The 25,291-nt window shown below is 43.2% G+C and overlaps 2 protein-coding genes across 4 annotated transcripts in view; both read right to left on the bottom strand.

Annotated features, from left to right (window-relative positions):
- The window catches only part of abtb2b (ankyrin repeat and BTB (POZ) domain containing 2b), a 44,210-nt gene extending 40,512 nt beyond the window's left edge, over nt 1-3,698 (bottom strand). The window contains exons 1-2 of one of the 3 annotated variants that reach the window (XM_029434519.1): nt 3,440-3,698; nt 2,250-3,251 (exon numbers count right to left, since the gene is read on the bottom strand). In XM_029434519.1, the coding sequence (XP_029290379.1) occupies nt 2,250-3,141 (892 nt within the window). In that variant the 5' untranslated portion in view covers nt 3,142-3,251; nt 3,440-3,698. The remainder of the gene's footprint in view (nt 1-2,249; nt 3,252-3,439) is intronic. The other 2 variants (XM_029434520.1, XM_029434521.1) reach the window with 2 other exon arrangements.
- Nucleotides 3,699-5,962: 2,264 nt separating this feature from the next.
- b4galnt4a (beta-1,4-N-acetyl-galactosaminyl transferase 4a) overlaps nt 5,963-25,291 on the bottom strand; it is a 136,993-nt gene continuing 117,664 nt past the window's right edge. Inside the window, 13 exon segments of the mRNA XM_029434120.1 lie at nt 5,963-8,190; nt 9,217-9,343; nt 9,615-9,768; nt 10,461-10,533; nt 10,650-10,803; nt 10,924-11,303; nt 12,284-13,352; nt 13,355-13,804; nt 13,905-13,978; nt 14,209-14,309; nt 14,804-14,913; nt 15,238-15,402; nt 17,746-17,812. Of these exon segments, the coding sequence (XP_029289980.1) occupies nt 8,076-8,190; nt 9,217-9,343; nt 9,615-9,768; nt 10,461-10,533; nt 10,650-10,803; nt 10,924-11,303; nt 12,284-13,352; nt 13,355-13,804; nt 13,905-13,978; nt 14,209-14,309; nt 14,804-14,913; nt 15,238-15,402; nt 17,746-17,812 (3,039 nt within the window). The 3' untranslated portion in view covers nt 5,963-8,075.

Here is a 25,291-nt window from a genome sequence, read left to right as displayed (position 1 = left end):
CCACTTCCACTGTCCATTAGTAAAGCTACTAGTCTGCACTTTAAAATGCCCCACAGTACTATCAATACAAATTGTACCAGGAAGCTTGTGCTATTTCCTTTTGAGAAGAAATGAATGACAAATGGATTCTTCTGTATAGTGGGACTATGTAGTGAGTTCAACCAGTGCTATGGAGCCATTTGAACACATGCAAAACAGACCTCTCTGTGTGTGTGTGTGTGTGTGTGTGTGTGTGTGTGTGTGTGTGTGTGTGTGTGTGTGTGTGTGTGTGTGTGTGTGTGTGTGTGTGTGTGTGTGTGTGTGTGTGTGTGTGTACGTGAATGTGCTCGTGCAAGTGTGTACATGAGCAATGAATAAGATCCTGGCATATCACAACCGGGTTCCTCTAATGCACTCCCTGTAGACCAGAAGAAATAAACAGATAAAGATGAAGTGGATGTGAATGCACTAGCAAAGACAAAAAAAGAGAGCCAAGAGAGAGAGTGAGCATGAGAGGGCATGAGGAGTGGAGTGAGGGAGTTTTAAGAATTGTTATTGGAGCCGTAGAAGTCATTTCTGACTTAAAGACTTCCAGATGTGGGCCAGCCCCTGAGAAAGAGAAAGAGTCGGAGAGAAATCAAGAGGGAGGCGTATTTATCAGACTGTCCCCTCCCATATGATCAGTAGTCTACCCGCCCGTTCTGAGACCATCTGGTTTAAGAGCAGAAAGTGGATATTTGCTCTTGTGTACACTGATGGTGGTGGTGCCTGGGGGGGGGGGGGGGGGGCACTTCAGGGGGGGCTGCTGAAAGCAATGTTTAGGGTGTGGGGTGTCAGGTGGTAAGGTGGTAGAGGGGCATGTGGCTTGCACAGCCTGGTTTTAGGCCTATAAAAAGCTGGGGTGGTCAGAATAATGGTCTGTTGTTATTACAGAACTCACCAAAATAGAACTACTGGGACAAAAGCTGCTATTTAAAATGGATTGCACATTATGAGGAAACCAGTGAAAGCTGCACACAATATGAAATGTAATTATTTCAGTGAATGAGTGTGTGCGATTAAGTGTTGAAGCAATTTCAAACCTGGCAGTGTTAACAGCATTAACCTCCTCTTCACGTGCATGCCATGCTCACACAGAAAGGTGCTCCTGTATGATAACGTCTTAACTTAAATCAATGGGGCCCTGTCATAATGACTATCGCCAGTTATTTTATTTCTCCGTTATGTACATGTGTATATACGTGGATACGAATGCCCAGCTTCCCCAGGATTTGTTTTCACTCCCTCTGTGTTGGGATAAGCTGCACGATCACACAACAAAAGGCCATTGTGCTGTAGTGAAAAGCTCTGCTCCAGGGAGCTGGTAGCAGGCCACAAACAAAGGCTGGTTACAATGTCCGAACACAAGCTCATGAATCAACTCAACACTGGGCTGCCAAAAACTGCCACAGAAGGAGTTCTATGAGTCTACAAGGGTTTGATAAATAGGGAAGGGAAAGAGAGTTGATTTAGGATTGATGTGAGGGTGGAGTAAACAAATGGACAAGGAGCAGGATGCACAGCTGGAGCTGCAATAGAGAGGAGGGAGAGAGATGGAAGATATGTGGAGATTGTGGTGGGTAAAAGGGATTTGTCCAAAAGGAAGAGAGCGGGATGAGGAAATGGAAGGGGAGTATTTGAAAGAAGTGCAGCCAACACAGCAGGAGGATGAGAGGTGAAGTCAGCGTAAACTGAGAGCTGTGTCAACAGACAAGCCTCCTGCCTGTGCTCTAAAGGCTCTCTGCGCCCCCAAATCACAACAGCAGAACAACAGTGACATGTGAGGACTCAATCGTGTAGCTGACCGATGAGAGGGAAGTTGTTCAAATCAAATTTAGCTGTTCAACACAGAAACCAGGATTCATTTCTCCTGGTACGACCTTGGTCAGAGAGAAAATACTTTCTTTGTTCGTATCAGATGTTCAGTTTGTTCCTATTATGACAAATCAAATTAGCAACGAATCCATCAAAATCTCACGCACAAAGAGCTTCTATTGTATCCAGCAGCAGGCCACACTTCACCCTTTCCATACTGTGAGGGAGTGGAAAGTAGTGACCAGCAGTATGGAAGGGTGTGTGACAGAAATAAAAAGTTTTGGGTGAAGTTTGACATCCATCACCACACAACAAAACATACTGAAAGCATTCATTTGCTTGAATTTTCCCACAGGAAAACTAGACAGCATGTTGCTTTTAGTGCACTAAACGAAAAATACATAGCATATATTTACCATTGGCGTTCTTCCCGCAGATCAGGTGCTCATAGTGCTGCAGGACTCCCCACAGTTCCGCATCATTGTTCACCACCCCCTCCAGGGTCTCTGCGCTCACTGGGGCGCCTGCTGGCCCTGAATCCGGCCCTGAATGACCCCTCTCGGCCATCAGCACCCGGGCTCCTATCTCCTCCACCAGAGCTTCCATGCATGCGGTCAGGCATATAGCTGCATACTCATGGATGCGCACGGAGATGCGGGTGTCAACCATCCAGCGGAAGAAGCGTCCCACGGAGAAGGCGAGGCCGCAGCGGGCGGACTTGCCCTTCCTCAGCAGCTCCCCGGCGCTCATACTATACATGGAGATAGCCTTGACCGTAGCAGAGACACAGTGGTCGGCCAAAGACCAGCTGAGCACCAGCCTCATGGCGCTCTGCACCTCGAAGCGCGTGCAGCGGCAGTGCATGACGCTGAGCCGCTGAGCCTCTCTGGAGATGCGGATGAGAGCCCTGCGGAGGAGAGCGGACAGCCGCCTCACAGCCTCCGGAGAGAACGCAGGTGTAGGTCCCCCTTTAAAGCTCACACTCCCAGCCACTTTGCGAAGTATCTTGGCCACTTCCTCTTCGGTCCAGGGGAACTCTTCCAACTCAGGTAAGCGGGGACACTTGGAGAAGATGTCCTCCGGGTCTTCGGGGAGGACAGTGTTGACCGTGTCCCAGCTGTTGTTCCTGCTGTTCATAGAGCCGGAGTAGTACCACCAATTGCCCCGGTGAGGGACAGTCATGAAGGCCTGAGAGTTTGACTTAGAGGAGGACAGGCTGAGGGATTTGCAGGAGTCCCCCGCCCCGTAGCCAGAGTCCAGGGTCAGGTCCTCCAGGGTTTTCATGTGGACATTGCTCAAACCAGCCATTATTGTGAAATTGTTTGAACAAGGGTGTTTTAGAAGAGCGGCAAACCTCGTCAAAGTGTTACCAGAAGTCAATCAAGCAGCAGTCGAAACTCCCCGCAGAGCTGGAAGAACTGGTTACACAGCGGCACACTTGTCAGACATGCTGCTAAAAGGAGTTCAGTGCAGTATAGCGAAACAACACAACTGCACGCGCAGATAAAATCTTGGTAGATAGCTATTTGTTATTATTATCAAAACCACCCTATATTGTCGATAACAAACGGGACAGTTGGGGAAATTAAAGTCGCACCCGTCTCACCTTTCCCCCGGGCAGCGGAGGGATTTAAACTTTCCTCCAGTAACCAAAGTATTTAAACACGACGAAGTGTCTCCCCGCTCTCTGAATACAGCCAGACCCGAGTTAATGTGTCACAACATGCCCTGTGTAGTCGCTCAGAAGACCGAAACTGTTTCGTTTTCGTAGATAACCCTGGAGAAGTCCGAGATTACCTCATCGCTCTCCCGTCCCGGTGCTCGTTCATGAACAGCCTGTCGGAGACACTCAGCTACAGATGTGTGAAAGGAGGGACCGCTGCTGAATGACAACACGGAAGCAGCACGAGCACCAATCAGGAGAGGGCCGACTTCTGTGGGCAGCCAATCAAAACTCCAACTCTTTCCTTATTCATTTGGGAGAATACGTAAACGTAGTTTGGCCTCAAACAAATTCTCTCAACATGTGACTCACATATGGTTGTATTTGCATCCACGTTTGAGTTTTCTACACATTCACAAAAAAATCCTTATAATAACGGACATTAATTACTTCAACTCTTTCACACATTTGCTTAGTCTTCATTTGTTTTTTATAGGTAATTATTATTTTAACTACTTGTTGCGATTCAATATAATAACTTCTAATAATCTAATTAACACATTTAACTAGTCCTGTGATAGAATACATATTAAAGGGTCTTGGGAAATTACCTGGAACCAAACTGCACACCAAGCAGATTTCAGTTATCTCCTCATGTTTATTCTGAGGAACTTGGCTAGCTGCCTGCACATTAGCCAATCTCTCACCTGTAACAGAAATTCAATCTGTAAAGCTCTTGGTAATTATGCAAGAGGTGGAGTAGTGTTTACTTTGATTTGATTAGGCTTTTCATTGAAAGTGCATTTCAAGAGCTTATTTAAGATTGTAAGGAAGACAGATGTGTTGTAATAGCTATAATAATAATTCTTTTTAAAAACATTAATTAATTGAATTCTGGCTCATGTAGTTCGTAGCCCAGTCCACTACGCTGTGCTCATTCAGTACAGCTTAGCGGAGGTAATGTCAAAAAAGTGTCAGCTCTGAGCTGACTTTGAGCAAGTCCTCTTACGAAACTTCAGTTTTGAAGTATTGCAAGTCCCTGTTTGTTGTTTCTCGTTAGGCACTCGAACATGCTTGAGATCAAATAAAGCAAACATGTTGACGAGGCCTGTGACTACCTGTGTCTCATCACTCCACACTCACATAGACAGGTAGGGTGTGTGCCTCCACTTGGGACAAAATCCAAAATTATTACATAATGGGTTTGGGGCCGAACATGCCGGTGAGACTGCAACACATTGTGAAAGTGGCTTAATGAGTGTTTTCTTGCATATACACAGACCTGTATGTTATAGGACATACTATATGTAAGTGGAAATACTGACTCTCTCTCGCACGCACGCATGCACGCACGCACACACACACACACACACACACACACACACACACACACACACACACACACACACACACACACACACACACACACACCATGGTCTATGAATCACTCAGTCAGGGGAACTGAGGAGGGAGTCTACCTTTCAGTGCAGTTTGCCTCCCCAGTTAGTCAAAACTCCTCTAAATGAGATCAGAAGACACACAAGGCGTAGAGGAGATCACAAGAAGTTAGCATTTGCCTCATCCAGACCTCATGGAGCTGTGGTGTGGACATAGCTTACTTCATGGTCTCTCTGTGTGCGTGCATGCTCAGGGCAGACCACCACCCAGAGCAAAGTGGCACACAGGGGGGATCAACAACTCAAAAGAAAAACTCTGCAAATGATTTAACGTGGCCCTAAAAACAAAACAGCTCTGTTGGAATTCAAAATGTTAGTTTCGTAATGTTTGTCTTTCTCTCTGCGTAGGTCATAAAGCACAATGAATGTGATATTAGATCAATTTAACTTAGAAAGGAAATTGGATAGCTCCAGAGAGTAAAAGCAGAGTGAGGGTTGCAGAGGGTTTAAACATTATGTCATATGTACTTTATATTTGTAGCTAGTAATAAAAGTGCACCAGGGCCTGTTCAAATCTTGGCAAAATGTGCTGTAAGTGATCAATTAGAACATCTCTTAAACTATCTGAATATACTTTATGTATAATCTAATCACTGAGCTTGATACAACCCAAAAAAAAGCCTCATCATGTCACTTAACTGGCATGATCAGGATGAGCTTCTTATATTCGGTTAAGAACAGTTGAATTGTTTGCATAAAGGAAGTGATCCAAGACAGGGTTTGTGTTTGCAAGCGAGTGTGTAGGAGGGGGATTTTTTCTACTGACTCATATCGCGTCATTTCTCCTACACTGTACCGACCCATCCCCTGCTGAAAATATGTATATTCTTTCTTAATCGTCATGTGTTTAAAGCCATTCAACCACTGTGTGCCTGCATACAACACAGTCTGTACAGTATGTATGGGTGGAGCACCACCATGTGGTCAGACAGGGAATAGAGTTGTGGTAGCTGATATTTTTCAAGAAGGTTTTACAACAAAGCAAAAAAAAAAAGCATCTGAAAAATAATCTGGATGTAAGCATAAAATTTTATTTGCAAAAAAACAACAAATCAAAATAAAAGTACAATACATTCTTAAAACCTTTATCTCTACAAAACAATTTCACAGAAATTACCTTGGAATGTATATTCCTATTTTTCATTTTTATGTTTGTCATATATATAGTCTTATATTTAATGTGTTTCTTTTGTTCTTTAAATAGTCCCATGTCAGTGTTAAATGACGTACAGTATAGACCATTTCCCTGTTGAGGCAAAGAAATGGTCTTGGAGGGCATTTTGACAATCATATAGTCAATAACAGATCATTAACTCTCATCCACATATATGTCCAGCCTTGAGCCCTCCAGCCACTCTCCATCAATATAAGTACCATGTTGCATAAACAGAGGCATTAGGAGCCCAGCCTCCAGCCAAACTAACGGGAGCAGGTGGGGTCCTGCTGGACTGCAGCTGCCAGTGAGTCTCCATCACACCTCCTGATTGCACTCAGTAGTCATTAGTACCATCTCTGTGTATCTCACCAATGGGGTAACTGGCTCGCAAAGACCACTCCTTCCTGCTTCTAAGGTAATATAACAAACACACTGACACTTCTGTAATCCACTGAAGAGAACCATATTTCCCTCTTTTACAGTGTATCTAAATTTACAGTGACATTACAGCCTGCTGATAAATAACTGTGTATTTCTGTCTGTCCCTTGCCCTCTTCTGTCATTAGAGTCGTTTAAAAACTGCCTGCAGCCAAACCCTGATAAAGGCACACATTTGTGAAACAGCCATGCCTTGCCACATCGTGTCCAACACATGAACTGGTCTCCCTTCTGTTGGAGCTTTGGGCAAGCTTAAAAGAAGAGTGTTTTCGGCAGGTAAGCATTCCCTGTCTTGGTGGTATTTTAATTCCAGAGATAGAGTTTCAATCCCTCAAACTCAAATATTCGAAATGCAACTCTAAACTCTGAAAATGCTTAATACAAAGTGACGACATTAAATCAAATGCCAGAAAAATGTTGTCTGCCTCCCCCTTGTTACAGTGTTATGTTCCAGTTGACAATAATAAGTTAAGAGATGTGGAGGGAATGAAGGATACCGTCAGTAGAGTTAAACGGTGTAAACTGTGTTTTAGAACAGGAAATAGCACCCCAAATATTAGTGCATCCTTACTCAGGACAGGACAATGAAAAACCCCTTTAACAGCAGAACAAACAGTTAATGAAACAAAATTAATCAAGTCATATCTGATAGCTAGCATTAATATGGGTGGAGTACGTAAAATGTTTCAACAGATACAAAAACAAATTTTCTTGACATTGAAACAGACAGATAAGAAACGAGATGAAGATAAAAAAGATACAGAGGGAGAGAGAGGGACAGAAAGAGATATAAAGATGACATATCTGTCAGTATCTGTTTGGAAAAGGGCTTTTCTGATTCAAAAACTTTCTTTGTTTCATAATATCAGGAGAACGTCAGCACCTCATACTGGTTAATGATATCCAACAGGTAGTAGTTGATGTATTTAGAATTACTGGTTTTACCAAAGACAGAGTTCCTCTACTCGATCTACGCCACCATGTGTGGATCTATCTGAACAACATGTTGACACACATTCTATTAGGCTCCCACGTGAGAGCGTGTTAGAAAAAAAGATCTTAGGTTGTCTTCACATCTCCTTGTTAGAAAAAAGGTGCTTCCTCTCATCATAAGCTCACTCAAGCGGCAACACACCCACACACACTTATATATGTACATACCCAAGCATACACACAAACACACAAAAACAGCTGCTTTCCAGTCTGTCTGAAAACATTGCACCAAAAAAAGGACAGAGAGAAGGAGAACAAAAATAACTCTCTTCTCTCTGTACAGTAGTTGAGTCAGTGAGGCAAAGTGATGACTCAGGGCTGTCTGCGTAAACGGCTCGCTTGTAAAGTTCAGATTTGGACTCTTCATACAGACAAGCATACGAGAGGGGCCGATGGTGAAACAAAGGCGTTCCTGAAAGGAGCCTGTTTCAAATAAAGGCAGAGTTCAGGCAGTGAGCGAGCTCCTACAGGTCTCTCTCTCACACACACAGTGGATCTGCAGGTAGGTTCAGAATCCTCTGACCAGCAGGGGGCGCTATCCCTTAGGTGTTTTCTTGTTTTGGGCGTTCCACATGCCTCGCTTGGAGTGGTAGTAGTGAAAGAAGTTCCTCAAGCGTAGTCTCTCTACCTCCAAACCATTCTGCAATACCCTAGAAGAAGTGGGAGGGAGAAACGCTGGTTATTTTCATCTGGTAGAAAATATTGGGTTAACAACCATAACAACTGTTGTTGAGTCATGTCCAAAATACTGAAGACCAGTAACTCTGACTGTCGTCAATAGTCTGATAATACACTTTTTTTTTTCTTTTATCAAAGCTGGATTGTGGAACTTTTGTCTCCCCCATCTGGCAGTGAGAGTACCATATCACATCTATCATATCATATGGGAGAGACCATAGTAAAGAAGCTCGTAGTATGGCAGAAGATAAGTTTCTGAAGTGAATGCTCAGAAGAAGGATTAAAGTCAAGCTTTCCCTTGCGTCAATAGGCTTAATGAGCATTGTGTGAACTTGTTTGGTAAGGGCTTGAAAAGTTCAGCCAAGTTACATTTGGGTGGTATCTAAACATGCAAAACGTTTTAGTTTTATTTGCTCAATTATTCGCTGCTTCTATACCCAAAGATAGCTCATTCTTGCAACATGTTTTGGTAGCAGAAGCCTTTTTTGATGTTCCTAAAAGAAGCATTTCCACACACTGAACATTCAATGCTGGGAGCTTACAATATTCATTGTGCAGACTGTCTCGGTTTTCTTCTTCATATGCTGTTTCGGTCCTGCACTTGTACCCTATCTTCATTGCTTAAGTTGACAATTACCATTACACTTGAGCTACAACAGTGACAATTCAAGAAACATGATGCAATCAGATACAACATAACTACCATTAAAAAGCATATAATGTTTAACTAACAAACGTTACCATAGAGTTGAGTCAACGTCTCTCTGACAGTCTCAACAAAAATAACTCTGTAACCTTCTAACACTGCTTTCACGCCGAGGGCTGATTCTGTGTTTGAAAGGGTTAACCCACAAGGGTCGATTGCGACTGACGATTTGGACAACATAGATATGTGTCAAGACTTCGAGGTCTGTGGTGATGAAGAAGAAATAAAGCAGTGTATGACAGTATAATAATATTCATTGCAGGGCTACTGTGTTAGCTTGTTGCTGAGTTACCTGTCCAGCAGCTCCCAGTCCTCTCCACCCCAGCGGTCTTTGAATTCCTCTGTGTTCATCCCGCCAATCTTATCGAAATCAGACTTGTAGATTCCAAACAAGCCGAAGCCGTTCACCTCCCAGTAACCTTGCGGAAAGAACAAAAAGAAAGTTAAAAGGAAATATTGGTCCCATTGCTTCAACAGCCTCTTCTGATGCAAGAGCCTTTATTATGCATGTTAATTGAAATCCTGTTATTATGAATTCAAAGTAGCTGTCTGGATCTGGGGAATGAGTTTGAGTGACGGGTCGAACAAAAAACTTGAAAACTATGTTAATACGCAAGTGTGATTGTTCCTGTATGAGCGCAGACGTGTGCCTGCATGCGTGTAATGTGTGTGTATTTTGTTGTGTGTTACCATCAGGCTCCTGTGGCGAACTGCCGCAGCTGAGTCTCATGACGATGGGAGCGAAAGCAAGGCGCCCCTCCACACAGTGCTTCCTGATGCTTTCCAAGATGTTGAGGGGGAAGTGGATGTGCAGATCACACAGGAACACAATGCTGTGACCATCCTGCAAGAGGAAACACAAACACACATTCATTACATCTAAATAATCTCGACATCTTTCCTATGTCGAAGAAGAAGTGTGTGTGTGTGTGAGTCAGTGTGAGGATTCTGTGGATGCTCACACACGGCTAATATCGAATTTTAGGAGTGGAGAAGTCTGAGCTCAGCATCAGAGGTATGTCTTCACTTTCAGAGACTGCGGGTCATTCTGACATGAGTGACGGCCCTGTCATCCCACTGTGACAGCACTGACACTCAACTGACGGATCAACGTCTGTCCAAATTTCCAGCCGCTCTACGCCCCTGTGGGTGGGTGGGGGTGCGTGTGTGTGTGACAGAAAGACAGCCAGAGAGCGGCGTAAGGGCACATGCACACAAATAACCTGTGAAAGGGAAGTGATGTGACAGCTTTGGCATACACATGACAGAGGAAATGCAGCTAACTGTCTAAGCGATTCCCTGTCACCCATATGTGCTGGGAGAGGGCGAAGGCAAGCAGGAGGCTCGGAGGTAAGGGCCAGATCCACAGCCCGTGACAGACGGACGTAGCAGTGATGTATTCATTATGCACGAGTGTTCTTTCTGTCTGTCCATCAGTAAAGGTCACGTGGTCAGTGTGAGTGTGAGTGGCTGACCTTCAGTGAGTGTTTTCCTGCCAGCTCGCATATTGTTGTCTTGTGTGTTTGTTTCTCTAACCTCAATAGTGTCCACTCCGATCTGCAGTCCTGCTGAGCGCTCAAAGTTCCCTTCTCTCCTCAGATACTCATATCTGTCAAAACATACATACATACACACACACACACGTCACTTGGAAGCCTTAACAATATTCAAAAATATTTCTAAATTCTCCTTTTACACATCTGATTGTGTTGCATACACACACACCTTGGCACACTGCTCTCTCTCAGTGCCTGCTCCACGTCCATGTCTTCACTCTCAAAGTCGACGATGATGATGCTGAAATTGTCATCTTTTGTCTGGCGATGAAGATTCTCCATGTCAGAGATAAACTGCTGTACCCAGCGAGCCTGGTTTTTCACTGAAGGACAGTAAGAACAAAGGGAAAAGTAGATAAAGCCCGAATAATCTGAGTTCAGAAGCTGCTTCTATACTATTTATTCAGTTTTGAAAGTTGGCCGAAGTCCCACTTTTGACTGACCTGGCACCACAAAGTGCACCATGACATCTCTCCTCCACTGCAGCATGACCGGCTGGCAGAGCAGAGGCTTAGCATAGGCGGTGCTCCAGGGGGTCGCTCCGGGCCGGGCGGGGGGCCTGGTGGAGGGAGGGGGCGGTGGGGTGGTGAGGCTGGATGTGGCAGCGGATGGGGCCGAAGCTGGTGCAGAGGCCGGGGCAAAGTCAGTGTTCTCTAGACTTTCCTCTCCTTGCCTGCTGCGGTGGAGCAGCAGATAAATGTATTCTGACAGACGCACCACGCTGCGGCCTCTCTCCATTAGCTCCAGCTCCACGAGGTAACGGTTCCCTCTCGCCGAGTCGCGCCGCTTCTCAACGTTGACGATTCGCAGCAGGGTGTAGATCCTGGGGCAGAGAGGATTTTACTTTTTCATATTGTAAAAAGTGAGATTTTCTGTCTTGTTTGTTTATAAAGCAGGTCCAGCTATATAAATACTATTAAAGTATTAAAACGCTCAATCCATGGAGAAATGCACACAGCCGTATTCAGAAACTGTGCCTTTAAATGAGCCGCCAGGACTTACATAAGGTTGTGATGTCACTATTATAATATATATATATATATATATATATATATATATATATATATATATATATAGGTAGAACATGCCGCTACAGTGCTGTTACAGTTACTTCACATCTGCACATCACATCAAGACCCACAAACACTGACCAATCAGAGCAGAATACGTTTATTCGGGAGGGCGCTTAAAGAGACAGGCGCTAAAATGCCGTGTTTGAGACAGAGAGGAAATGTAGCTTTATTCACACAGACAGTCTGAGAAAAGTAATGTGTTGTTTGAACATTTAAGCATGCTAACATGTTCTAGTAGAAACCCAAGTATGAACCTAAAATTAGCATGTGTCCCCTTTAAGAAAGCACACATGCACACGTTGTACATGCTCTGGAATATAATATGCTTAGAGGCTTAGGATGTAAATAGAAAGCGCTGTTCCTTATATCATTCGCACAACTGGAATAATTATTGCTTAACTGTAGGCAGACCCATTATCTGTGGCGAGTTAAGTCAGTGTGGTGTGATTTTGAGGTAAAATGAAAATGAAAACAGAGTGGCCAAGATACTTTTCACAAACAACATCAAGGTTTTTATACACTGCTGCAGAAAATGGTAATCAGCACATAGAGGACTCCTAACATAAAGTCAACGCACCGGGGCATGACAAATATGTTCTCAGCCAAATTACTTCCTGTTTTACATAACGGCTGGTATAAGAACCCACATTTGAATTTACACAAGGTTGCAGGGAAACATAAACCCTCTTTTAGTCTCACATTACTCTCCCTCCCTCCCCTTTCTACTCACCCTCCGTTGCGTTCGTTGAGTTTCTCCATGTACTGCGCCAGCACGTCCACCACCTCACTCTCTGCCAGCTGGAGATTGCCAGACACATTGCAGCGCAGGTCATTCCAGTCAGAGCGCAGCAGCTCAAAGTCCATCGGATTGACTGAGAAGGTCCTCTGCCAGTTGATGCTCTCCTCTGCCCAACCTGGCCGAGCCTCGACCTCCTCGTAGCTGTAGTCCGACAACTCGCCCTCCTCTGGTTCTGGCTCGGGATCAGGGTCGGGCTCGGCATTAGAGCGGTTTGTATCCTGGCCGAGTTCTGCCGGGTTAGGGACCGGGTCTGGCTGCTGCTGGGACTCTGTGATCTCGGAGGTCCTGAGGTAGGAGGTGACCCGTGTTTGACCTTTGAGCATGTTTTCTGTGGAATTTAGCCTTTGCTGGGTAACTAGAGTGAGGTCTTGATGATGAGATTGTAGGGTTAGTGGGTCCCCTTTGCTGGGTGCATCAGTAGTCTTTAAATTCCGGTGATCTCCTTTCCTCTTGCTTTTCATTGGTTGCTTTGCCCCCGCTGCCCTGTGGGCAGACTTCTGTACACTTTCATTCTGTGTGTTGATGCTTCCATTGTGAGGAGATGACTTACCCTCTTTTGTTGGGGGGTTGGGCCAGAGCTGAGGGGCATTAACAAGACTTCTGCCCTTCTGTCTCCCAACATGTTCTTTGGCTCCCCGGTTGACCAGCCTTGTCGTCTTCCCAGTTTGGTACAGAAAGACCCCCGGGAACACCTCTCTAGGGTGGCGAGATGCCCTCTCCTCCCTCCTCTCTCGACGCTGCTCCCTCTCCCTCTCCTTCTCCCGCTCCTTGGCAGGGCGAGGCCTGGTGATGTAGATCTTGTTCTCCTCCCTCTTCTCCTTCTTCTTTCCAGCAAGCTTGTTGTTGTTATCATGGCGGTTGTTACTGTGGGCGGAGTTGCTGAGTATCAGCTTGGCTCGGCTGGCAAGGGCGGAGAGGGAGGACTTTTGGGGGAAAAGGAGTGAAGACTTGCTCAGTTTCGGCAGAGTCTCAGCTCCCTTCTCCCCTCCACCACCTGTTCGTCTCCTTTTCTGCCAGGGCTCAACTCTGCAGGACCAGTGCGGATCCAAGACAGGGTGCGAGCCCGGACAACACTGTCCATGTCAGGCTGAAGCCCCCTGGTTTGGGGCTCTTCAAGTTCCTTCCTGGTGTCCTGTCTCACATTTGTATGATCTCTTCCCCAATCCAGATCCCTACCCATCTGTCCATCTCTGTGAGGAAAGTGTCTGCGTTCTCTGCGGCGTATGATACTTTTGACTACTCCCTCCTCCTCCTCCTCCTCCTCCTCCTCAGGGTCCTCCTCCTCTTCTTCCCCTTCTCTGCCAGCTGGCGTTGGCGCAGACTTTGAGTGCTGATGCGAGGGGTTGGAGGTGTGGCTCGACTGGCTCGCATGAGAGGGCTTCTTGGGCGACTGCGTGCCAACGATCTCTGCCTCGTCCTCTACGTCTACCACTTCCTCTTCGTCGAGGAAATCTGGTACACAAGAAGGACACACAAAGTTGAAACAGTGTGTGTAAATGTGTGTGTATATATATGTGTGTGACTGGTAGAGTGTGTGTTCATTATTAGTTACCATCTGGGTTGGGGAAAAAGAACGGTCTGTCATCTTCCTCCTCATCCATCTTCATATATTTGTAGAAACCAAACCTGGCAGACACGAGAGGAGGCGACACACACACATTAACACACGTGTTTCAAGTTTCAATGTGCCTTGCAGCATATTAAACTTAATCTCTTGGTGAGAGGTCGCATGACTCAATGCCATCAAATTCACACTTGAGCAGTTATTCTGCATCGCGGTGTACTCGCACATATTTACAAGACAGGGACACATTTTCCGTCAGCTCTCTGAGGGATGAAAGCAATACTGTCCTTACTTCTCCAAGTAGATAGGGGACTCTCTGTAGAAACACTTGTTCTCTCTCTCCATGTGGGTGAGACGTGTGAAGTCATTGGGGTACACGAAGGACAGATAGACCTGTAGAAAAAGTGAAAAGTCAATAAAAATGCAATTGCCCCAGAAAACAATGATAAAAGAGGTCATTCTCATTTGGCAGTACTCTATAAGGATTAGACTAAATCAGCCTCCTACTCTACATAATGCTGTGCTTTTGTTACAGTGATTCCTGTCACATCTAAATTGGATTTGATGCATTTCCGTGGCTCTCATTTCCACTTATCTCTGCAGCTGCTGCAGTGACTCGTGTTGTCCTAAAGGGGGGAGCAGCGCTCAACACTGCACACTCAATGTGTTTTGATACAAAAGGAGAGCTGCAGAGGTGATGACCAAACCTTCTCTATCCAGTTCATCTGAATATTACGCTGACTCTGTAAGGGGATACTTTTTAGCAGGTTAAAATACTGTTCTGATGAGCCCACAGGTCTACTCACTCTCTCTCTCTTAGTGACACACAAAAAACACACATCCTGAGCAGCGGGTCTTTTTTCTGATCCAGAGGGAAGCTGACTTACAAATTGCAGGCCCTGGTATCTGGCGATGGGGAAATCTTTGACTACATATGTTGGAGAGTAGAGACAGGCTGGAAGAACGTTTTCCAGTCGGGAGGGGTCGATCATAGGAGCTGGGGAGAGAAGAGCAAGAGAGAAGGGGAGGTAAATATTTGAGAGGAGGTTCAAACAAATGTGTATATGGAATTCTGGTTTAAACAAACATAAGAGTCAGAAATTTGGAAGATGACGAGTGCAAAGACAAAACGAGGAGGCAAACACACAAAGAAATGGAACACAGCCAGCCAGACGGAATGACAGTCTGAATAACACAGCTAAACTGACAGCCAGAGAGACTGCGAGCCAGACAGTCAATCCGTCAGAGAAATTGACAGGCCATAAAATCAGGATGAGGACAGAAAGAGGTGAGAGCCTGAAACGATGAGTGGCAGAATTACTGCTGTAGAAGGTGTCCCTGGGGTCCGGCTTCAGCATGTCCGCTCCGTGCTGCACGATGCTGCCTCCCTCCAGACCCTGGGGGTGAGCCTCCTCTGGGAGACGGATGTGACTGGCCAAGGTCTGGGGGACGTGGTCCACGCTGTTCATCTTCAGATTGGACTCGTCTGAAAAATACAGAGGCGGAGAGGCAAAGAGCGAGGCAGAGATGATGTAGAAGAGGGAAAGAGGAAGATCATTATTTCACTCACTGTTTTGAACAGCCTAATGACGGACACATTTCTACGTTAAAATATTACGCACATTATTTGTGTCGCAATCACCCTAAATCTTTAGCGACCATGAACAGGTGGGAATGGGGAGAAATATTACCAAAAGAGAGACAGAGAGGAAGGAAACAAGGGAATAGGAGGAAAGAGGAGGAGAGGCGAAACAAAAGCGAGAGGATCAGAAAAAAAGTTGGGGAAAAAAGAAATACAGAGCAGAGCAGAGTCATAATTATACCAATCGATAGCAGGGAAGGAGGAGAGAGCATCTGTGATTAATGGCATGTCAGGAGCAAGGCCTGATGGGAGAAATGTTTCATAATTAACAGGGTGGTCAGCATCATTTTTATCCTCCAGAGGGTGGAGTGTGCAGCATTCAGTGTGCGCACAACGCTACAGAGAAAGCCTCTTTTTAGACTTCCTTTCTTCTATCAATAAAACATCTGTTGATCACACACTTGGATTACACTACACAAAAGCCTTGCCAAGACTAATGAATTATCTACGTTCCTGAAATGCTCGAAAGAAGCCAACAAATCAAGAAAACAACACAACTCTCTCGATTAATTTCTATCACGTTGCACAGATGTAGTAGATACAAGAAAAATAGAGCATACTATCTGTATGGCACAGAATTTTAAACCACTGTACTACTATGCAAATATAGCACCCATTTATAGTTTTGTACTTATCTGAATTTCCTGGTCTCTGCAGTAAATGCGTATGCATGTATGATGGTTTAAATTCATTAACAGATACCATCTGGGTTGTCCTTTTATGTGCATTTTCATTGAATATGAAGTGGAAAGTTTTTATCACACCACTATGTAATTGGCTTGAAACCATGAGAAATCTATTTTTTTTAGCTGTATTGAACTGCGCCGCAAATAGAAATGTAGCGTAAAATAATCAATTATCCGGACATACATTTCATTTGTAAAATTCAATAACACACAGTTGACCTGTGTTTGGCCTGCAGGATTGTTTGACCGCGAAGATGGATGTTGAGAAAACCATCCAGAGGAGATACTGCATTCTGGAAATATTCAATAATCACTTAAAAGCTAAATCAAAGCGCTTACATAGATAGTAGAACAAATGCACTCTACAGCACCAGTTTGGTACACTATTCATGGTTTATGAGCCACAAAAGTGATTTTATGATCATTTATTTGGCTCTCTCGTGTCAAAATATGTACAGTATTCGAACTAATCTGACACTGGCTCCTGAGCCATCTATCTCTTAGCAGCTCGTTACAACTCTGTGATTGACGAGTTGTTGTAGCGATGAAAAGGAGGCTCATAGTTTGGGATTAACTGAAAAATGATACGCTCCTAGAGTCTAAGTGCTACAACTGCTTAACAATGATGTTAATTGAAAGCCAATCAAAGACCTAATTAAACTGAATGTAGGGCCTACAAATGTTTCTCACCATCACACGGGAATGAATATCAAACATGTTCCACAGTGAGAGAATGGAGAAAGCCGGTAAGATAGACAGCATGACATAAAGGGAGGCGTAGTGATGAATGGGTGGAGGGAGACAGATGAGGAGATGGTAATGTTTGAATCCAGCAGGTGACCTCATGTACAGTACAAGGTCCTCCTTTTCTCCCCGTCGTAGCCGCTCACAAACAAGAAGGTCCACATGCTTTGCCCAAAATGACAACTACACACATCGTTCTTTGTGCAGCTAGCATTTCCCATCGTTAACGATACTTAATGCCTTTGACACACTGCTATTCTTGGAGCTATAGAGGTTAGACATCTACTTGTAGTGCTCTAATCTCTGCGACAAATGACTCCGATAGAGGAAAATAGAGAATGTATTAGATTCTGTTTCTTCTCTTTGGAGTAGACATGCCATGCTTTCAAATGGACAATCTGCAGCTTCCCGATGAGAAGAAACTACATATGAAATAAATGACAATAAATGTTTGTTTGTTTGAGGGAAAAGAGAAGCACAAAGGGCTGATTCTGTGACATTAAACTACGGATCAATACCAGACTACACTAATGAAGTTGTTTTTTATAGCATCAGTTCCTCTTTCTATTTTGGCGAGCTCTGAGCTAAAGAAAAAGACTAAAAATAGAAAAGAGAAATAACAATAGACAGAATGTTATATAGTCCAATGTGTATCTTAATCACTCAGTCAATTTTAAAATTCATCATGAAGTTTATTTCAATCTCTAAGACAAGATGACAGAAATACAATGTATCAGCAGGGCAGCATAGCTCTTACCTGTGTACAGGGAGATGTAGGCAGAGTCTATCACTTCATACTTCAGACCAGGGAGGAACGGTCGCCACTGTGTGTGAAAGGAGAGAGAGAGAGAGAGATAGAAGGGATTGCGTGAGAGGAGAAAACTAAATGTCAACATGTGGGAAATTATAAGGTGAGCAGAAATCGTCCATCACTGTTTGCAGACCAAACTGTGACACTCTCTGCGTTATTGATCTCAGCGACATCACAGGATCGATCTGGTGCTGTGTTTTTGTATAAACACACTTAGCCAAAGAGAGTAGAGGAAACAGAAAGACAAAAAAAAAAGAGTGTGGCACATGAACGGAGAACAAGAAACATGAGGACTGTAAGGGGGTAAGGAAGGAAGAAAGGAGCAAAAACAAACACCCTGAGAAAATAGGCTGTGAGCAGAGCTGTGACAAGTGTGAAGAGGAAGATTTAGTAATGACCTGAAAGCAGAAAGAAGCATGGGGAGAGAAATAAAGAGAAAGAGAGACAGATAGAGAGAGAAGCTACAATTATTTTAAATAGATTTCACAATTACCACGTCACTTCTAGTTACCAAGGATATAATCACAGGAGACAGGTCATTGTCCAACCCTCGGGTTGAGAATACAAATATAAACACCCTCCTTAGGATGCATGCAAATGCCTCCATGTGCAAAAATGCGAAAAACAAATACACACACGTTTGCCGTTTTATATGTTCATGTAGCACCAATTGCTGACACGCAAACACCCAATCCAGCATTTGTTTGGCATCATATCTATATTGTTTGTGACTCCTTCACAATGATACTGAACCATGAACACAGAGGCACACATGCCCAAAACAAGTGCACATATAAAAGAACAACAAACAAGGACACAGTGCGGCATCATGCTGTGCAGCAGCAGGGAGCAGCTCTGCAGGCCACCAAAGGCTTCAGCATTGTTTCATTATTTCAAGGTGATTGCCGTCAAGGTCGAGGCAGACGGCTGTCAAGGTCCAAATCAAGGAAGGACAAAAAAGTGAAGACCACAAACAAGTTGCAACTTATGAGGCTTTAGTTTCACTCGCAACCAAATCACAGTCAGTGTTCAGTGTTCAGCCATCACAAAGTTTACTTGAAGTTTAAAAACAACACAGTTCAAAAGTTCATTCTTGAACGTGGAAGTGGTTTGCCAAAAAAATAAAAATCGAATCTCAAGGTCAACTTGTTTTTTTAAATAGCTTAATTTTCGGCAAAGAATTGCAACTCAAAACTGAGCATGTTTTTTTGCTCATTTACATAAAATAAATAAGGACAGTTGACTCTTGGACGTGTGCTTTGTGCTTGGAATGCTGCATGTGCACCTGTGTGGCCTATTGGAAAGTTCTGTGCAAAAAAGATTTCAAGTTCATTGTCGTGCCCCATAAATTCTATATGATATTGACCAGGTGTGCATCAATATATGTGTTTGTATGTGCACCGTATATGTACGCACAGTATTTGTGTGTGTGTGAATGTGGGTGTGTACCCTGTGTGTACGGGTGCGTACCGTGTGAAATAGTGTTGACAGGGAGCACCAGAAGCATGCTCGCTGGCCTCACGAATTCAACAGAGAGGAAAGAAAATCAATATCCAAGGGGAAATAATAAAAAGTACCGATCTCAGAGCAAAATGGCAACGGGGAGCCGGCAGTTTTTTCCATCACATTTTATCATCCACGGACCACCCAGTGACATATGAGGTTTTGATATTGTTTTCATTCAGCTAGCCGAAAATGGGTTCTGCTCAAACCTGGAGTGTGTGTTTTCAATGCTCGCATGAGTTACATACAGTAGTCATAGACACACACGCACGCACGCACGCACGCACGCACGCACGCACGCACGCACACACACACACACACACACACACACACACACACACACACACACACACACACACACACACACACACACACACACACACACACACACACACACACACACACACGCACACACACACAGGGTAGTGTGCCTTTGGTCCCATCAAGTGTAGGTTATTTTTTATTCCTAGATGATTAGGAGTTTATTGCTTCTGAAAGAGCTGACTGGTGACAACTGTTGTGTTTATTACCTTCAATTCAATCGGCTGTTCCAAAGCCTGAGGCACTGTGGGTATGAAGTTGTTTTGTTAGTGTGACACATAAGAGGTAACGACATAATGAAACTATCTGACCTTGCCCAGTTTACGTAAAAATCAATTCAGATTTCAGATCCAATGAAAGGAAAAGAAAGCAAACACTTGCATTTAGTGGTCTCTCAGTCCTGTCCTGAATCTTCGGGGGGAATAAATGGCACGAAGGTGAATTGAATCAGACAGCTTCACCTGGACAAAGGCTGTCCAGCTGTTGTCCATGTCCATTTGTTCAGTCGAGGACAGAGAGGTTCAGTGTGTGATTTCTATCGGTTTTCTCTGTCTTTTTATGTGTCTCAACTGCGCACGCGTGGCTTTCGGCCCAAATTGGTGGAGTGGTAAACAGAAAAGTCAGTGGCAGAGCGGAGACAGATGTTAACAAGCTTGATGACACCTGCCTGAGGGAAAAGGCATTAAGAGACTGGGACTACACTGCTGTTATTCATTTATTTAACCTTTATTCATACGCAGTGGGTAGAAGGAGATTTCGAACAACACTCTCTGCAGTTTCATTGATTGTTTGAGGGCAGGACAACCTGGAAATTGTATAATCGTTATTTAGGTCATTGCAACTAGGAGTAGGAGCCACTTTTCAAATGTCGGGGACTTTGCAAGATTGAAGGATACGACATGAAAGATAATTCAAAATGTTTTCTCAGAAATCCAGTGAAAAGACCAAAACGGACAATGAATGTATTCTACTAACAAGTATTGCTCCATTGTTGTCCAACCAAAGACTATTAAAGAAACATTAATGAGCCACATGTTTGCACTGGATGACATGTTCCTGCATACCATGAAGAAGGCCACTGTAGTTTATTCTGAGTTGATTCCACGTACATGCAGCTGTCAATATTCACTAGCGCACCAAATGTGTATCAATCCAGTGCACAGGTGTTTTAGGAAGTGAAAACCTTCTTTAAAAAAAAATAATACAATATATTTGACAAACTTTTGAGAAGTGGACGAAGGCTATATCAGAGATAGTCGAGGTAAATATAATAAGATAAGGTTTAGTCAAGGAGAGTGGATGGAGAACGAGAGACAAAACAATGGACTCCTGTCTAACAAAAAATCTCCCAAATCCCCAGAAGGCTTTGGGGCTTCGAGTTGAGAGTCCTGCAGAGTTTGAAACATATGACTCATTTTTGACAATATGTATTGTTGAAATCCTTCTCAAAAGCACAATGTGATTGATCTCTGTGGATGTAGCAGTTACAAAGTTCACTTTAAATCCGCTAAAACCGGAGACAGCTGTCTTTCAGCCAAGACGCAAGATAATCACAGGACACAAAGAGAGTGGAGGTTATTTATAACAGTTATTAAGTCTTATAAACTCTCCTTCACCCACCGATCACTCATTTTGAGTTTGAATGAAAAGCAGAACAACGCACAAGCGCTCTCGTCGACCTTTGTGTTTCTGTTGCCAGACAACAGTTCCGCCGCAGAAACGGTGACTTCATTGAGAATGACATGTTGCTAAGAAGCCACTAATTATGTCCTGAAGGTTGTAGTGCAAAAAAGGTAAAGTGACAGCAAACAACCTGATGAAATGAATAAAATGAATAAATGAATAACCTTCGACTGTTTGCTTTGTCTCGGTGAGGTTTAGGGGAAAGTGGCAGTTTTTTTACACCGAGAAACACAAGCAGTAGCTGTCTGTAACTATGTTTGGTGTAATCTGACTCAGAGATTTTATATCTGCTTTTTTGATGACTAACATTAATTCTGAATAATTAAATAAATATTTTGACATTTTTGGAAATCGTATTCACTTTCTACCAAAGAGGTCGACTGGCAGCAGCTCTAAAGCTCACTAATTAATTATTAAACAAATAATTAAATCTACAAAAATCACACATTATGGTTTTACCTTTGTTTCCTGGAAACTTATGTTTGTGAGCTCCTCCACAACGCAAACTACACTGAACTGTTAGAAAATTAATTGCTTTCGGGGCATGTCGATTTTTACTGGACCAACAATGTGGAAAAGCAGTAATATTTTTACCAGACATGCTTTTATCAGATATAGCTGGTAATTCAACTCAGCGATTAAATAATGATACATTTGTTTATCAAGTTATAGCGACAATATATGTGAGATTACAAGCAATGACAAGAAAAAGTTCCATTTACTGATGGGATGCAAGCTAAGCTATGACGGCTCTGGTAGGAAGAGACGCAAAGTGTGAATTTCAACACTGGCAGTAATGGAAAGCTTGTAGTGCGGAGCTGCGGTGCCGCCCACTGACAGGCGCCTGGCAGCAGAGCATCAAGGAGAGACTCCTGACAGGCTCTGAACAGATACCTCCACAACAGAGAACACAGAAAACACTGAAGACTGTGGGTGTTGATGCTCTGCTGATACTGTTTTACCTTTAAACAATGAAAGTTGATAAGGATGCAGACGGTAAAGAAGAGGCTAAAAAGCACCAAACCAAAGAAAAAGCTAACCAAAAACGACAGCTTTGAAACAAGGACATAAAGCTGCTGACTGATTATGCTCTTATTTCAATTGACAACTAAAAAGAGCTTAATACTTAAAAGCTGGAAGATAGATGACACTCTACATTATCCGTCACACTGACGTGAAAACACTGGCTTGTTTTTTCATGTAATATCATGTCTTGCCTGGAGACAAAATATCAATATTCAAAGAGAGATGAGGAGGTGGACACAGTGACGGGGGGTTTTATTTTCTAAGTTGAATTATACATTAGCCAAAGTCTCTCAGACCAGACATTTCAGAAAGATAAATGAGCCCAATATCCATAGCAATTACTGGCACGTCCAAGTCTGCGTTTACAGCTCTGCCCTGTGTGCTCTGAGGGGGAACCGGTTAGTCACACTAACACTCTCACTAGATTCAAATCAAGTCAAACTTACATGACATGATGGATGTCTTAGCACATCTTTTAAAATCCCATGTGTTTACTCTGCAGCCACGTGACTAAAACTTAAGACAAGGACCTGCAGGTACTTTTGTCAACAAAATACTTCCTGGACACGAGATAACGCAGGAATAACAATCCTGACCTCAATACGAATGGAGATAAAATAGATGGTTTTGGACTAAGTGAGCTTGACAGCACAGACCTGACTGAACATGTTGTTGACAGCCGATGGCAGATTAAAAAGCATCCAATGATAAAATTCATCGGCAGAATTTAATCTGACACATTCAACATGACCTGAATATGCTAACATCAGTGTGCCAGCATGGTCTACCATTCAAACTCAAGTTGCTTGAAAACTTATTGAATGAAATATGAATCAAAAAGTGCAAGGAACATGAAAACTGTACTCTGAAGCTACCACAAAGGGAGAGAAGAGATGTTCTCACCAGAAACACAACATACTGAGAAACAGCTACACTCGCTCAAGGCTAAATTTAAAACAACAAAAAATCGTAATTTCCAAATATTGTACTTTCTCAAATATAATTTGCAGTGTGTCTCTGCAGGGTTCACAGAGAGGCACCTATAAAAGGTAATGTACGCACACAACAGTTAACAAGACAAGAACAGATGAGTGCGCGTGACGGGACACTACTATGTTAAAACCGTATGTCGTACGTGTGGGACGGTTCTCTTTGGGATTTGTCTGATCAAATCTGCCTGATGATAAGAGAAAGCGTTGGCATGAAAGACAGGACTGGAAATACGGACATCAGCTCTACTAACGGCATTAAATCCCTGTAGCGTTCGCTCTGTCTTTTTTATGGGAATAACATATAATATTTAGGTATATGGTAAAGATCTTCTCGATTATGAAAAGCGATTCCCATTGAGAATTTATGTCCTTGTCTTACACTTTTCACTATCCTCATAAAGAGCGAGAGCCTGGATGCTCACCCTACAGTCATCAGTCTAATGACCGGCACTGACGTTGCCCTCTAGCCTCTTAAGAGGTGGGCGAATTTACCCGAAAATACCTAAAAACGACATACCCAAAGTAAATTGAAAGCTGCTCTTCAACCATTTGCACCAGCTGCATGATTTTGGGCTCATTCAAAAGATAACTCTCTTATTGTTCTTGCAAAACAGTGAAGAATCACTCCAAGTGCTTCTGGCACTGAGTAATAGTGGTCTGAATGTACTGAATTTCAAGAAAATACACTCTGCCAGAATTTCTTTGTTGAAAAAGATGCCTGAAGATGGGTATAGCTGGTAGTCCAGAGCTGAAGTAAACAATAGAAACATAGAACCAAGTGTTATCAAGTTCACCAATTTCAGATAAACAGGGATAAAAACTTAGTTTATTAGACAGGTTTGTCTAAGAGTAACACCAGGCGTACACTGTGCATTTGTGCATATTATAATATTTATTAATAAATATTATTTTTATTTATTTATAAATAACTATTATATACCCATATTCCCTGTTAGTAGAAATCACACAGAGTAAGTGAAGTATAAACACAATTTTATGTTTTTTTTGTATTTTCTTCTCAATATGATATATATATATATATATATATATATATATATATATATATATATATATATATATATAATATAATATCATTTCAATTTTTGTTTTTGTTTTGTAAAAACAAACCATGGGAAGTGACGCATGTAACGGACGAGGCGTTCATTGTCTATACGATGCGCGCGCCACCGGGACGCTGAGCTGCTGGTGGCTCAGCCTGTAACAAAAGAAGAGTACTGGGACTTCCTTATCAAGTTGACACTCATTGGCTCATGAAGAATGTAAAAAACCCATGTAAGCTCCTATTGGCTCAAATGAAAATCGATCAGCTGATTTCACAGATTGCAACACCTGTTCATGGGCTTTTATCGATGTGACGATGTTCACGGTGGATATCTTTTTACCGGAAACGAAAGTGTGGACATTTTGAAATGGCTTAGGAGCGTTTTTTCAAAATATTGCTGAAAAGAGGATATTTATGAGGCTTTATAGGTAAGTGGGCTCAAAGTTATGATTGGATTTTGAGTGTGTCTTGTCTTGTCACTTCCTGTTTTATTTTCTACCTACCTCTTGTTTCTCAACCCAGATCCCTTTATTTCCTGTCTTCGTGTGGTTTCCCGCCATCGTCAGCCACGCCCCTGATTGTTTCCACCTGTTCCCACTCACCTCTTGTATAAATTGTCCTGTCTCCCCTTGCCTTGTGCTAGTTCGTCTTGTCATATCATGTGCAAGTACCAATTTTCCAAGAAGTGTGTTTATCCAGAGAAGTTTGTTTATCCTCCTAGTGAGCGCTTTGAGTTAATATTCTGTTTTATTGAAGTAAAGTATTGTTTTTTTACACTTTACATTTGTGTCCGGAGTTGTGCGTTTGAGTCTTCCTTCCCTGTGTCCGAGTCGTAACACCATGCCATTGAAGAGCAATTGTCGGTGAGGTAAAGATTAATGCTCCTGTTCCTGTTTTTCCCATA

The sequence above is a fragment of the Cottoperca gobio genome, chromosome 6 (genome assembly GCF_900634415.1).
Source record: "Cottoperca gobio chromosome 6, fCotGob3.1, whole genome shotgun sequence".
In the NCBI taxonomy this organism is placed as follows: domain Eukaryota; kingdom Metazoa; phylum Chordata; class Actinopteri; order Perciformes; family Bovichtidae; genus Cottoperca; species Cottoperca gobio.
This window is presented reverse-complemented; position numbering and strand designations above follow the sequence as displayed.